General features: G+C 46.8%; 1 protein-coding gene across 5 annotated transcripts in view; it reads right to left on the bottom strand.

Annotated features, from left to right (window-relative positions):
- The window catches only part of ASAP2 (ArfGAP with SH3 domain, ankyrin repeat and PH domain 2), a 222,061-nt gene that overhangs the window by 9,122 nt on the left and 196,907 nt on the right, over window positions 1-16,032 (bottom strand). For 3 of the 5 annotated variants that reach the window (XM_064295011.1, XM_064295014.1, XM_023550578.2), the window contains 7 exons: window positions 15,431-15,516; window positions 13,049-13,164; window positions 11,875-11,942; window positions 10,353-10,466; window positions 7,128-7,380; window positions 4,289-4,423; window positions 2,493-2,664 (listed from right to left, as the gene is read on the bottom strand). In XM_064295011.1, coding sequence (XP_064151081.1) covers window positions 2,493-2,664; window positions 4,289-4,423; window positions 7,128-7,380; window positions 10,353-10,466; window positions 11,875-11,942; window positions 13,049-13,164; window positions 15,431-15,516 — 944 coding nt within the window. The remainder of the gene's footprint in view (window positions 1-2,492; window positions 2,665-4,288; window positions 4,424-7,127; window positions 7,381-10,352; window positions 10,467-11,874; window positions 11,943-13,048; window positions 13,165-15,430; window positions 15,517-16,032) is intronic. The other 2 variants (XM_064295012.1, XM_064295013.1) reach the window with 1 other exon arrangement.

Below are 16,032 nucleotides of genomic sequence, written 5' to 3'. Positions count from 1 at the left end.
GAGCAGTTCTACTCTGAAACATACGCAGTCACCGTAAGTAGGAATCAACTAGATGGCAATTGGTTTCTTTTGGCATCCAGGCGGGACCATGTTGAGTGGTCCTGGTCAAAGGAGTATGAGAGAATATGTCATGAGTCACTCCAGGCCAAGGAGGTTAAGTATGTGGCATGTCCTCCCGACAGACTTGGGAAGTAACCCTCGATCCAGGGGATAAAGACGGTGGAGTCAGAAAGTAGAAGGGGTCTCGGTCTCCGAGTTAGCCCTGGGGACCACTCCGCAACCAAGAACATACATACTCTGTGTAGCAAGAAGTTAACTTCTGTATGTTAAACCACTGAGATCTGGGCTGGTTTGCCACAGCAGTTAGATTACCCAGATAAAAAGACAGAAGATGATACATTTAGAGGAAAGGCCAATGAGATTTGAATAATAAGAACTGCATTTAAAGAGTGAGCAGAAAAAAACAGGGAGAAGTTAAGGCATTAAAAAAAAAGTCAGTGAATTTAAAAAAAAAAAAAAAGTGAAATTCCTTAGGATTGCAGGATGTACTCTGTATCTTCAAGGACTCTATCATCCACCTGGCGGCATGGATGAAAACACTCATACCTGAGGTCAGAGACTGAGCAGGGGAAGAGGCTTCCAAGTGGGAGTCCCGGAAAAGGAGCCAGGACCCAGGCAGGGAAAGGAAGGCTTCTGTACAGAGGAGGAGGTGGCAGCAGAGATGGGAAATTTGTTTCATAAACGGCGTTAATCAAGTAAGAAAATGTGAGAGCCAGGTCTCTCACTGGAGAACAGAGTTACAAACACAGAAAAGAAGAACATCCTGCGATGCTAGATTGGTGTGGTGATTTTAAAATATTGCCCCAAATTCTTTGACACTCTCTCCATCAAGAGGTAGAGCCTAAGACCACACTGTGCCACTAACCAGCATTACCCACCCACCCCCGCAACCTGCATCTGGGCTCTGTAACTGCTTGACCAGCCAAGTTCCAGGACCAGGCCTAGCCGCCTCGATGTGGGGAAGCCCAAGCCATACGGAGAGGCCATGCACATGTAGATCATTCCAGTCAACAGTTGCAGTGAAGCTTCCAGCTGACAGCCAGCATCAACTACCATATGTACGGAGTGAAGAGGATATTAGCCCTCAGCTAACGAGTCACTTCCTGTGTTGAATCACCCATAGCCTCTGAGTCTTTTCAGCTAAGGCCCTAGATAGCAGAGCACAAACAAGCTCGCTCCACAGTGCTTATTCGAATTCTTGATAGAGTCTGTAGACATAATGAAATGGTTGTGTCTTTTGTCAGAAGGTTTTGGATGGTTTGTTACTGTTGTTGTTAGGTGCCATCAAGTTGATTTCAACTCAAAGCGACCCCTTGTGACAGAGCAGAACTTCCCCACAGGGTTTTCTAAGCTGTAATCTTTACAGCTAGGTCCTTCTCCCGCGAAGAACTGCCAACCTTTCAGTTAGCGGCCAAGTTCTTAAAAGGTACACAGCACCAGGGCTCCTTGATTTGTTACTAGAACAACTAGAAGTGAAGATATCAGTGTGAACTCACTTTTTCATACAGATAGACGTAGAAATATGGAGATAAATGTGTGTGTGTGCACGTGTGTGTGTGTGTGTGTATTCTCCAGTTCTGACCAATCAGAAGACCTGGGAACAGTGGTACTCCAATACCAATGAGCAAACCTAGCACCTAGATCATGGTTTCTAAATATCATTTCCACTATAAAGATCCAGATTAAACACCATGAACTGTATCCTTTTGCAATAAAGACATTATTTGGACAAGTGGCAAAGCCTGAATGAGAGTCTGAATACTAAATGATAGTAATGTATCAATATAAACTTCTTGATTTTGCTGGTGATACGGTGCTTATGAAGGAGGTCTGGTTGTGCAATGGTTAAGCACTTGGCTACTACCGAAAGGGCAGTTGTTCGAACCCACCAGCCGCTCTGTAATAGCAGTCCACTGTGGTAGATGTGGCAGTCTGTTCTTATAAAGGTGACAGCCTAGAAAATCCTATGGGGGCAGCTCTACTCTGTCCTATAAGATCACTATGAGTTGGGATCGACTTGACAGCAATGGGTTTACGGAGAATGTCCTTGTTTATAGGGAATATGCCCCACATTGCATAGGGGTCCATGTGTTCAGTAATAAATAGAATCTACATGGCCTAGTGTCTTGAGAACTATAAAAATCCCAATGTCTGTGGATATAAGATACACAATCGTAAGCAATTTTTACAGTTTAAAAATTCTTGATGAACTAATTTTATGACCCTTGTACCCTGGTGAATTCGGCACGCAACTCTTGGCCTCAAATGTTATAGTAACAGAAACACCGGAGATTTCGAACGTGTAGACAGAAATCTCAGCAGATGACCTAAACTGGGGCCACTGCCATTTTGGACGCTCCTTGAGTGTGGTGGCAAGGATGACAGTTTTGTGGCAGACCCTCAGGGGACAGAAGTTAGAGAGGCAGGGTTACCCAGGAGTTGGCTTCTTCTGCGGGAGGCGGCTGGGCGGCTGGGGTGGCAGAGGTGGGGGTGTGGGTTTGCACTGTGAGGCCCCAGGCTGGGCCGGCTTGATCTGCTGGCTCAAGGCTTCCATCACACTGGGTGTTTTGGCTACCGGAGGGGGCGGTGTGGGAGTCAGGGGATCTGTGGAGAGAGAAAAAGAGAGAGAAATACAGAGGGTCAGACTTCAAGGCTTTCCACCCACCCCCGACTTCTCACCTGAGGCTTTTCAGATATGGTCTTCCTTTTGTTTACTGATACTGAAAGCCTACTGCTGTTTCATTGCTGATTTTCAGAAAACAGTATTAGTAAGAGGAAGTAAAAAGCCCTTTCCAAATCAATAAGGAAGCTACAAGCCTAAAATTATGACTAAAGGTTTTCTATTAGTCTGAGAGCATTTTTTTCAACTATAATTTTCTGCTCTCATTCCAAAGGCCTAGGGAAACAGCCACAGGAGGCTGAGGTCTGGGGACCAAGTTCTAGCACTGGTTTCTGCCCCTAGATAATTATCTGTGCCTTCTTGGGTCAGAACTTTTTTTTGCCTCAGCTGATCCACGGCCAAAAGGGGATGACGCCCTACCCACTTCCCCAGGCTGCTGAACATGGCCAGGTCTAAGGGAAGACAGAGAACAACTAATGTTGTACAAGACCCTACAACCTGTGAGGTGGGCATGATGACAAGTTTTACTATTATCTACGTTTTACAGAAGAGGCTGAGACTCAAAGAGGTGATGTGATTTTACCAAGGTTACACAGCTAGTAAGAAATGCAGCTAGGTCTTGAACCCATGTTTCCTTTCCCCCCGACTTCCCCTCTCCCCGGCAAACATTAAAGCCCTCTCTAAATGTCTGGCTTTACCATATTTTCTTTGTTAAAGGGGCAATGTGTCTCAGTATGGGAAACTACTATGTAAGGGCTCCCACTGTGTTCCCCCTTGTTGAGTGGTGACCACGCTACAGCTTCAGCTGCTCCCCTCCAACTTCTGGAGACCCTCCCAGACACACAGTCTGCGGTCCTGCCACTGTCACGGGGAAGTGAGGTGCTAACACGACTCGAAGGTCCAGCTGATACACGCATGGTGCTTACTGTAGCTTGTGCTGGGGTTTTAAATTTTTATTTTAATTAAGCCAATGTGTGTTCACAAGCACCTTGGCCAACGACATATTCTAAATACTCTCAAAACAGTTAAACCTGGAGGCTGGAATGACTCCTTCCTCTAGCACCCGATCTAGAGCAGGAAGAAGATGGCAGGACCCGGTCCCTTCACTGACCCAGTGAAAAACGCACGGTGTAACACTCCGTCTCTGCACGGTGGTGAAAAACCTCTTCCTACGACCTCCCTCCCCTAGCTTGTTGATCACATGTTGACATGGAAGAAAAAGACATACCAGGTTATGGTCTAAATGACTGTGCCCAAATACTGGAAGCCACCGAATGGCTAAGGAAAACGGATACCATGGGTAAAGTGTGAAAGGAAAAAGCATTGCTAAATGCTTTGAAGACAGAGGAAGGGCGTGAGTGAGCCATCTTGGGGGTTGGAGGTGGGCACAGACAGGAGTTTGCAGCCGGGGGAGAGGAAGCTGGGCAGAGTGGGGGGCCCCTGTGGAAGAGCTATGGCTTGCACCACAGTGCTCGGCCCCTGGTATGTGCTCGTGCTGGTGGACTGAGTGGTTCGGCAGCGCTCTCCCCTCTGGCTGCTGACAGCACCCCCCTGCCATCCAGATCCACAAAGCCCACTGGCAAGAAAGGAAAAAGAAAAAAAACGTACTGGTAGATGTCACGCGAAGAGGGGGCAGCGGTGGATGGACAGCTGGCGGATCTGACGAAGATCGCTGCCTGCTTACACCGTCCACACTTACAGAGTTTGTCTTCCACAGGGTGCTAGCCGAGGAGGCTGTCTGAACTACACCCAGGCACACACATGCACACGCACACGCACAGAACAAAAACAGAAACAGAACACTGAATTATTGATCCTCCCCCTTATAAAACAGTAGGCATGACCCTTCTAGAATGGCATCAGGAGAGCAAATAGAATGGTGAATTTTTTTTTTTTTTTTTTTTCACTCTTGTCTCTTTTATCTGGAAGATAGATTCTGGTGTATAACAAACCAGGGAAAATTCCCAGCTGGCTTTTTCAACTTTAATGCAGCATTTAAAAAATTCCTGATTTTACTTCTCAAATGCAAACATTGTTTGAAGAGGGAAATAAACCGGCAAAATTACATGCCCCTAAGCATTATGTTCAGGACTTATCTCTATCCTTCCATGAAGTCCTTCTCTGTGATCTCATGAGAGTAGCTGCCATTCAAAGGATAGCACCCTGTTCTCAGGCCAAGCTGGTGGAGAGGAAGGTGCAAATCAAAGGCATTAAGTGATGGCTTCTCTCTATGAACGTCCTGTAAGCATAGCCAGTTCAGGTGGCCCAGAAAACAAGGGAGATGGCATTTCCTTAGGTCACAGTCTATCCTCTGTCCCACAAAGCTCCATGCTCTTCCTCATTGACTGACATTGACTCAGGGGCACAGAGCCCGGTGGGCCCCGTGTCTGGGGCTGCATGGCCCACACAGGGAGAGCCTGGAGGTAAATGTGGGCCATGCCCTCTCAGGAGCACACCATGTGGGCCACAGGAAGTCTTCACACTGATCTCTGGTAAACAGTCTGCCCCTTTCATCTCCCCAGCTCCCTTTTCTATTTGTTCTGTGAGAATCCCATCTTAGACCCAGGGGGGTTAGATGGAGAACAAGGGAAGACCCATGGAGTGAACAGCAGATGTGAAATACAGCCCACACCATCCAAAGCAGAAATGAAACTAAAGATAAAAATGCCAAAAAATGGGAAGAAAAAACAAAACCCTCTAATTCCCAGACTTTAGGGAAGCAAGAAATAAAGATGAAGAGGTTACCATTCCTTTTCTATGACCCAACAGCATAAAATAAAACGTTTCCTCCCATGACACATACAGTCAGTAAAAGCCACTAATGGGAATGGAGGTGACCAAATCAGTTTAAATTTGGCAATACAAAATTCATACATGTAGACAGGATATGGAAGGAGGAGGGGAGAAAGCAATGGGATGCCACCATCAGGACCCAACCACAACTCACTGCCCTCACCTGCCCTCGGCCCTCCCCGGACAGCCTGGTGGGGGTCCCAGGGAAGAAAGGGAGGCTGTGTGACTTGTGGCTTGTAGATTCTGTCCTTGTTCAGGGACTTCCTCATCAGAGCTAGGTTTTGCTAGGTTTATGGGACACTGTCTAGGGTTTGGGGCACACGGTGGCTGGGTACTGTGGAGGCAATGGGCTGAGGTGAGTGGGCTTGTTTCTGGGGCCTGCCTGGTGCGATGCCTGCTTACAGTGAGTTTGCTCCTGAGGGTGTGATTCAGAGACCCAGGCAACAGGTTCATCCACACATCTCTGGACTTCCCTGAGTGCCAGGGGGCAGAGCTATGTGGGAGGGTCTGCAGTATACTCAGCCACACTGTGGAGTGTACAAACCCATCGCAATTGCACACACCATGCTACTGAGCTCGCCAAACCAGGGCTTCTAGCCACTTGCTGTTACCTCTCACCTGCATGCCACCCTTCCCAGGGTATTAGCTGCTGCATAAACACAATTTGGGACCTCTTTTTATGACGTAGGTTCCACTGCATCTGCAGCTCACAGCAGCCACAGCGCCTGGCTACCATACCACAGTCTGTGGAGGTTCTTGTCTTTTCTAGGCCTTCCCTGACAATGCATGAACAGTCCCTTCTTCACGTGGGGAAACTCTCTGGAGGCCACTGGACCATGGCTGGCAACCCTGATGGCCACTGGCCACCTTCTAGTCCAGAGCTGAGTCAGTCACTTGTTGGACCTGCCTTCAAGGAGCAGAGTGGCCAGCTGGCCTTTAGTGTTGGGCAAATTACTGAACTGTTGGGAGCTTCTGTTGCCTTTCATATAAAAACAAAAAGCATCACCTGCTGAGCCAAACCTCCTATGCTGTGATAGAGCAACTTTTCTGCAAAGATGGGAGTATTTTTGCAGTGAAGATATTGGTGGTACCTACAGAGACTATTTTGTATTTTTATAACTAGGCTGAGTTTTGTTCCCCAAACTAACATCTTTTCATCTTCGATTTCATGGGCTCACAGAGATAAGAGATAAATGCAGGCACCACAAGCAGACTGAGAGTGCAGGCAGGCGAGAATTAACACAGGAGAGAATAAAGGCCAAGGGAGGGGTGGGGAGTAGTGAAAATTAAAGAGAAAGGAACAGAAGGAGGTCTACAGAAAAACACCCCACAGGACCAGCTCAAAAAATTGGCACCTCCATCTCAGTCTACTCTGGTGGAGAGGCCCTGCATTACCCAAATCACATGGACACAGCACCTCTGTCCAGAACGAGAATAAAACCCAGACACTCTACCACAGTTGGTACCCTAAGGCTCATGGAATTTCTCTAAGAAGCAAAGAGAAATCAACAACAAAAGATCCCAAAGGAAAGAGAAATGTCCCAAAATTGGTCCAAATGTCAGCTAGTTGGGGGCAACGCAACTACAAACCTCACAAAGCAAAAACAAAACCAACCCTTTATGCATTAGCAGGGAACTACGAACGGTTTAGTACCTTTGCCAACGTTCCGTGGAGGGAGTGGGGGGGCACTGGTGGTGCTGGGGGGTGCAGGCTGGGTGGGTGGTGGGCTGCTGCTCAGGACGGCTCCATACGTCTCATTCTGCAAGATGCTGGGCACGAAACCCCTCTGCTTGTCCTTGGCAAGGCTTGAGGCATCTCTGGCCAAACACGCAGCGTTAGACTGAAGCTGGTTGGATCCCAGCTGATAGAAGCTGACAGGCCGGTCTTCTCGCCGATTGGGACTAGGCTGTAGAAGGAATGTTGGAGCAAAGGTGTGTGAGTTAGAGGCACATACATCTCTTGGTTGTAACTTACAATCTAGTGGTAATACCTCATGTAGAACATTTCTTTGTGGGCGTTTACACCACTGAGCATTCTAAAGTGTTGCAGGAGAACTGCAAGATTTAAAACTCCCTGTTCTCATGTCTCAGTTACACCACACACACACAACAAAAAAAGCCACCATTTACAAGTTACAATTCTCCATTCTGTGAAGGATTTTAAATAGAAGTTATTTCTAGGAAGAATTATTTCAGCCTAGCTCTGCGTTTTCTCTTCATAAGCTTGCTTTCTTGGATTACAAAACACTATAGCCAGCTCTGGGCATCCAGCTGGAATCCCCAATAGCTAGATGGCTGTTTCCGGTGACATCTAAGTCTTCTTCCCACATGAACTGGAGCTTATGAGATTCCTCTAATGCAAGGGCCAGCACACCACAACCTGTAGCTGCCACCTGCTTTTGTAAATAAAGTCTTATTGCAGCATAGCCAGACCTGGTCAGAGCTGAGTAGATGGAACAAAGACAGTGATATTTTAGGTCCAAAAACAAAACAAACCAAACCTGTTGCTGTCAAGTGGATTCTGACTCATAGCGTCCCTAAAGGACAGGGTACAACTGCCCCATTGGGTTGCCAAGGGCCGCTGGTGGATTTGAACTGCTGACCTCTTAGTTGCAGCTGAACTCTTAACCACTACACCACCAGGGTCCATTTCAGGTTCAAACCAAAAAAAACCAAACCCACTGCCATCGAGTCAATTCCGACTCAAAGTGACCCTACAGGACAGAGTAGAACTGCCCCATAGTTTCCAAAGAGCGCCTAGTGGATTTGAACTGTAGCACACCACCAGGGTTTCCATTTCAGGTCCACAAGCCTAAAATATTTACAATCTGGCCCTTTAAGAAAGAGTTCACTGACCCCTGCTCTAACTGAAGACCATGTACTAGAGTGTAAAACTCACGCATGGAACCATGGCTCAAGTAGCTCAGATTTAACTCATATTTCAAATATCAGCTTCACTGCAACAGCTATGATCTTAAGCAGATTACTTGACTTTGGAGACCCTACTTCTTGTCTGTGAAATGGCTATGACATTGACTGCTTCTCTATCACAGTGTTAGGCACTTAGTAGCGGCTCAGAATCAGCTGCCACACCCTCTCCTGCCCTCACAGGACCATCCACCTGGTCTATGCCACTGGCGAAAACAGGTCAACCTCAGCTCAGGTGTGCAGAAATCAACAGTTAGTGGTTCATCACGTATACAGTAAAATCTGTGAATGCTGGAACGTGTATAAGGTGGAAACCTGTTAGAAATGGAAAACTCAAATATTTTCCACTACTAGAGACCAACAGAAAAGTGGTAAGCTGCACCCTGTAAAAGGTGGAAAACTTGTGAGACCTGGGAAAACAAGGCAGTCCTGTTGATCTCCAGCTCTCACAGGTTTCACTGTGTTTTTAAATTCCACGGGAGAATGCTGGTACCTGAGTTAACCACATGCACACCACACTCTACTGGAGATAAACTGAGTCGGGTAGGTGAGAATCAGGACTCCAAACCAGAGCCCTTGGCTTTGTACTTCTACTTGGACAATGTTGCTTGCTTTATCACGTGCTCATCAAATGGGCATGTGATGGGTAACCACTGGATGGAGAGACACTTTGGGGCAGGTTGCTTCAAGCTTTCTCATTCTTTTTTAGGTTGGTAAGTATGAGATAAGGAGCCCTGGTTGTGCAGTGGTTAAGTGTTCGGCTGCTAACTGAAAGGTTGGTGGTTCGAACCCATCCAGTGGCTCCATGGGAGAAAAGACCTGACGATCTGCTCCCATAAAAATTACAGTATTGGAAATCCTAGGGGGTAGTTCTACTCTGTCCTATATATAGGGTCTCTATGAATTGGAATTGACTTGACGGCAACAGATTCTAAATATGAAATTAAGCACCTTTTCTCACATTGGTGCTGTTCTGTATCTAACACAGCAAAGACATTTCTAATTCTGTATTCTAAAAACAGTAAATGCAGATGTTAATAAGTGTTCCATGAATAAAAAACTTCAATGGCCCAGTAAGTTTTGGAAATGCCATAGATATCATTGGACATCCTCAATACCCGTTAGAACATTGAAGTTCCTTTGAAGTCCTACAGTTTAAAAAAACATTTTTTAAACCACTTCAATGTGTTTCACGTGGCATTTCCCACTAAGTGCAACATGGAACATTTTTCTGGCATACCTAGGAACAGTCTGCTGAAGGGGAGATGGAGCAGGTAGCAGCGAGGAGTTTGGGCTTTGGAGTCAGTCTGCCTGAGTTTAAATCTCAGCTCCGAAACATGTGTGAAGGTGGCAATCTTCCTGGGCTTCAACAGCATTATCAAAGACAGTGTTGTGGAGCAGGAGGTAAGAGACGCTAAGTCTAATCTCAAGTCTCTTAATTAATTGCTTCATTTTGGCCAAGTCAATTTCTCTCTTGAGGCTTCAATTTCCTCATCAGATAAAGGAGGGAACTGGCATTCTAAGGGTCATTTAATGACTTCAGTTTAGGTTTTTAAGGTCAAATAGGTGAACATCATCAACCAGTTGAACATAACCAACTGTGCTGGGGGAAAACTAGCTCTTTATAACCTTATTCCCTAGTGACTAAGCTGCTTCTAAGAACCACTATAATCAAATGTCCTCGCATACCCTTCCTTCCCATCAAAAAGAAGTAGCTGCCTACAACCATGTAACTAACCATTCCTTTAAACGAATGCGTGTAGAAGCTGGGAGACAGGAGGTAGGAATGGAAAGGGTCAAACCAAAATCTACAGAGATGAATACAAACACAAAGTAAACTGTGTCTCCCTTCCTACCAAACAGCTTCCTGCCATAATTACAGGCTAGGCCCCACGATGCGCTGAATGAAGCTTATCAAAGCCCTTTTAAGGTTCTGCAGCCTGGCACAAACCTGCAATTTCTCATCCACGTCATCGTCGCTTTCATCCAGATCTTCATGGAGCAATCGCCATTCATATTCGACGTGCACGTGAGAATTAAACCTTCCCCATAAGGCTTGGGTCAGCTGAGAAGCACAAAGGGGTCGTCAGCAACGCTGCTCCTGTACTCAGGCACGTGAAACAGGCGTCTGCCAAGATGTCCGCCAGACAGACAGATGGCAGACAGGGCAGCTTGGCGCAGGGAATGGGGGGCTGGCTCAGAAGGCAGAGAACGCACACTCCAGTACCAGGCAAGTGCATTTATATCTGAGTCTCAGGTTCCTCTTTGTCAAAGAGATGGATAAGCGCCCTCTCTATCTAATTCAAGCATAATGTTGAACCTGAAACCCGGTAACTCCAAGTGCTTTGTAAACTGTGAAGTACTGTACACAGGCAAGGGGCGTTTGAAATCTAAAGGCTAATAATTAGTCTGTAGGTACTGAAATACTACTTAGGAGGATGAATGTGAACACTAATTGTTAACCTTGCCTTTCTCAACCAATTTGAGAAAATGAAGCCCACAGAAAATAATGTGAACAACTATTTTTTCAATCCTCCCAAGGAAGGGAGATATCCAGTTACATTCTAGATGTACAGGAGAGAAGTTAATTCATTATATACAATGGATGTCTTAAGGCACTAGGACTTAACTCTCCCCATTGCCACATAGTAGCTGTGTGACCTTGGGCAAATTACTTAACTTTTCTGTGCCTGTTCCCTCATCTGTAAAATGGGGTAGTAGTTGACATCACCTCCTAAGACAGTTGTATTTAGTTAATGGATTAAAATGCATAGAATAGTATCTGGGTGGACAGACAGATATTGTCATCTGGCACTTATTATTAATAATTCTACTTACTGAGCACTTACTATGTGCCAATTGCTTTACAGGGTTCAACGATAATTCTCAAAATAACTCTGTGATCTGGTATAACTGACTCTACTTTACAAATAGGGAAGTAGCCTGAGAGAGTCTGACGGACTTTTCCAAGTCACCGTGGTAGAACCCCACTGCAAACCCAGGTGTGCCAGGTCCCTGTAGGCTCTTTCCATAATTCACACCGCCTCTTCTTCAGAGCAGGAAAGAAAAGATGGTGCAGAGCAACCGAGATGATTTAGATTTGGGGAACAAAATAAGGAAGTGTTGTAAAGTAATGGGGTAACAGCTTACAGATACCAGGGAAAGGGCAGAGCCAGGTCAGACCTCTGGGTCCCTGCTCCATTTGCCTCCGAAAATGCCTTCGCTGGTATCAACATGCCCAACCAGCAAATACTGGCTCGCGTTCAACGCCTCACCACAAGAGGGGGTGGTCACCTCTTCCAGTACACTTTCTCCAAGTAGAACCAATTCTTAGCTAGTCCTTATCTGGGACACTGCAGCTTGCTCAGCAACATCTCCTGAGAGGCTCAAAGAAGACACTCTTCCAGAGCTCCATGGGCTCACTGTCCCAGGAGGTGCACCCCGGCCCTGTCCATGCCCACATGGAGACTCACCAGCTCCTCGCAGTGCTCATGCTTTAGACGCTTGGCGATATCCAGCGGTGTCTCTCCTGATTCGTTAGCTGGAGGTCAAGGGCAAGGAAAGGAGGGCATTACGACAAAAAGAGACGAAGTTCTGATGTCTAGAGGCAGTTAAAAAATACAATAAAGCAGTGCTAAATTAAATTGAACACGATTAATGAAATCCACAGCTGGTTACTCCCAGTCAGGGCTGAATTTGTGTCATAATTGTACAGAGAGACAGGAACTGCAGAGGTACAGTGCAGTCGGTAAGATAGTAAACGACAAGGTTTGAGCAAATCAAGAAAATAAGAACTGCTAAAGTAGCCAATTAAAATCAATACCCAAACTATAAAGCAACTGAATAGAGCATCTCAGTACAAATCTCTAACCCCAAACACAGCTACTTAGATGCATCTCAACTTATTAAACTTGTACATCTCCTTTAAAGCAGTTGATAAACTTCAACATTTTGAACTTTGTTCTAAATAAGTCTTAGTCAGGTTTGATGGCTGATTGAAAAAAAAAGGAACTTGGCTCTCAAGCAGCTATGTGCCTTTTGCTGCTCGCTTTCCTCTGCATTCAATACTTCAAAGGAATTTCCTCAGGAAATAACTGGATGCCCTCAAGGCAAAACACTGTCTGTCTGTCTGTCGGTGTGTCAGGGTTTCCAGGGCAGAGGGGAGGGATGAAGGCCAAACAAGAACAAGGGTCGCTTGTGGAGAAGACTCAGTGCAGACGAAAGGAGATGGACAGTGAACGTAATCTTCCACAAGTCAACCTTCTAAACCCAGAGCTAAGTTAAGTGGGGTAAATCACATCTTAGGTGGGGAGAAGGTTTACAGCTTATGTGCAGAAACTAAAAATTCCCCCAAAGTTGTCCAAATTCACTTCAGCATCGCTGACAGCTGCATGGCCTGCCCCTTACGTTCCTTATAATCCCTGAAGTGTCTGCAAACGCATGCAAAGTCTGAGAAACACCGGATGGACACTGCTCTAGGGACCGAAACCACAAGCAGCCTTGCAGAACTGGTAGGAAAGAGGCCCTTTACTCTCTACAGGCCAGGTTTTACTTCTCCTCGACTCTGAGAGGAGCCTGAGGTAGCAGGAACTGTAGAGGAAACAGGCCAAGCCAGCAGGACCAGCCCGAAGCCCGCTGCCCATTTACCTATTTCAATGGAGGCCTTCCCCCGGAGGAGGAGTTTGAGGCACTCGGCGTTGTCCGTCAGGCAACAGTAATGCAGGGCCGTGCTACCTTTACCTGTCTGTTTATCCAGGTTCCCGCTGGCGGAGCAAAGAGGGAGAGAAAAGAGGAAGAGAAGTGAGTCACAGGCCAGAGAAAGATGGACAGGAGAGGCGGTGAGCCATCAGAACAAATGAATAAACAATTGTCCTACGTCATCCTAAAGGTGGGGACACAGCACCCTCCCAGCTCTTAGGATGTGAGGCCTTGTGTCAAGGCTGCCAAGGAAATAGCACAATGACGGTAAAGAAGCCAAAAGGAGAAGAGGGTAAGGCATCCGTGCTGCTGCTGAGCAGAGACTACACCCACTGGACGAGCCCTGAGCTCCCGGCATCCTTTCTGTTTCACCCTCAGGGCCCACGGCCTGAGGCTGCGATGCTCGAAGGCCTTGCTGAAGACAGGGCCTAGGAAGTCTGCATGACTCACCCAGCCTGCCCCACAGAAGGACCGGGAGACTTTTTTCCATCTTATTATTTGACACGCTGGACAGGAAGGGAAAAAGCCATTTTTCCAAAGTCCAGAGTCCCACAGCCCCTGTGAGCATGTTCACCTTAGGACTGCTCTCTGAAAGGAGGGTAACGGGGGAATCTTAAGATTTTCAAAAATTCTTCCCATTAAAAAAAAAAAACCCAGCTGCCATCAAGTCGACTCTGACTCATGGCGAGTCCACTGTGTGTCAGAGTAGAACTGTGCTCCATAAGGTTTTTTTTTCCGACTGCATGGTTTCTGCTGAGTAGTCTGAACTTATTCTTATTTCCGTAAGGTTTTTGATGATTGATTTTTTAGGAGCAGGTTGCCAGGCCTTTCTTCCGAGGTGCCTCTGGGTGGGTTTGAACTGCCAACCTTTTGGTTAGTAGCCAAGTACTTAACCATTTGTGCCACCCAGGGACTCCTTCAAAATTAGAGATGTTATTCAAAGGTGCGTGTGCTCCTCGGACATGGGACAAGCCACTGAATCAACTGCAGAGGCAGGAAGCCCCACAACTATGGACACCGAGCATATTCTGAGGAGGATGGGAGACACAGCTTTGTGCTCACTGGGCAGACAAGTGCAGACAGAAGGGTGAGCCGTCAGGAGACAATGCCCACTGCTCCCAGTTGGGGGAGCCAGTTAAGATTTCAATGCAGAAAGACCCTCATGTTCTGACTCTTCTCCACTCCTGATGTCCTCCTTCCATTCTGGAAGGAAAGAGCCCAGAGTTTGCATTCTCCTGCCCCGAGGATTTACACTGACGGAGAATGGCATCATCCGGCTATTTAATCAAATACTTATTGAGTCCCTGCTACGTTCTAGGATCTGTACTGCCATTTAGACGGTCAAAGGGCAGGGGCATTTGGTCAGCTTCCACCAGGAGTCCAGCTAACTCCCAACTCCTGGGGAAGGGGCTGCAGACCTCAGGGCTGACCTGCCCCCAGCCCCTCTACCTTCTGGCCATTTCTTCCCTATGCCTACCAGGAACAGCAGGGAAAGGCAGAGGGACACCAAATGCAAAATGTCCTGTTGTTTTTGGAGCAGTTTCAGTGGTTTCTAACCAGCACCTCTCACTCCAACACACATATGCCCCAAACTACTAGCAGGAAGTCAAGATATACCTCGAAGGGTCTGGAAGTCTGGCCTTCAGCAGCCAGGCAGGTAGCACATGAGTGAAGCAGTGTGTATAAAAGAATGGGGGCACCGCAGCCCGTGGTAAGCTGCACGTCCTTTCTAAAGGCAAATTCAAATTAAAAAATTGAAAACAAAAATTTTTTTTCAAACCCCACCAAACGGATAATCTATTTTATAATCTCTGCCTTTGACCAGTGGTTAACGTACATATCTTTACTTCCCTTGCATATCTCTCTGCTGCTCAGAGTGCTGTGCTGGGGCCGCGTGAGTGCCACCTCACAGGCCAGCCTGTGGAAGGGTCCTCTGCACAGACAGTGGTCACGGGGCACAGACACAGGCTCTGTTTTCTCGGAGCTCCCGATTGCACAGAGACATCTTCCTGGCGTCTATCTCTTTGTCTCAGACACTCTGGGATCTTTCAGATACCACGAAGGGTTTCTATTTTCACGCTGCAGGGCTTTTTAAGATCTCAATGCAAAAAGAGCCTCATTTTCCAGGCTCCTTTTTCCATGTGCTGCCAGGCATGCCATCAAACACTCCACTCCTGGTGGCACGTCTTCTCTCCCGGGATTCATATTTAGACTTGGAAAAACTCAAGCCTGTTGGCGACACAACTGAAGCCATAAAGCAGCATCTGATTTCTTTCTCAGATATACCAGGGAACAAAAATAAATGCCTTCCCTTAATTTTAGAACACCTACCTGTTCTGAACTAAAAAGTCTACAATGTGCAGAGACGTCCGATCCACGGATCTGACTGCAAGATGGAGGGCAGTTTCATCTGGTTCCTGAAAACCAAACAAAAACATTCCAGAACTCTAACTGCAGCATTCAGTGTTGTGCCCAAAACAAGTACGATCGCGTGTATCTCTTCTGAACGCCTTTATCTTTTCCTTCCAAAAAACTTATTTCTAAGATATATGTTGTTGTTAGCTATCGTCGAATTGGTCCCGACTCATGGTGACGCCATGCACAATGGACGAAAATGCTGCCGGTCCTGAGCTACCACCCCCACCCCATCGGCTGTGGATCAGAAGCAGATCACCAGGCCTTTCTTCCTCTAAGATATGTTGTTGTTAGCTGCCGTCATGCCGGTTGCGACCCTTGGTAACCCCATGTGTGCAGAGTAGGGCTGCTCCATTGGGTTTTCAAGGCTGTGACCTTTCCGAAGCAGATCACCAAACCTGTCTTCTGAGGCTCCCCTAGGTGGGTTTGAACCGCCAATCTTTCGAACACTTAACTGTATGCACCACCCAGGGACTCCTCTAAGACATATGTTATTGTTGTTGATAGGTGCCGTCAAG

This window comes from Loxodonta africana, chromosome 12, assembly GCF_030014295.1.
Source record: "Loxodonta africana isolate mLoxAfr1 chromosome 12, mLoxAfr1.hap2, whole genome shotgun sequence".
Taxonomy (NCBI): domain Eukaryota; kingdom Metazoa; phylum Chordata; class Mammalia; order Proboscidea; family Elephantidae; genus Loxodonta; species Loxodonta africana.
Note: the sequence above shows the minus strand (reverse complement) of the source record. Positions and strands in the feature narration are given on the sequence as shown.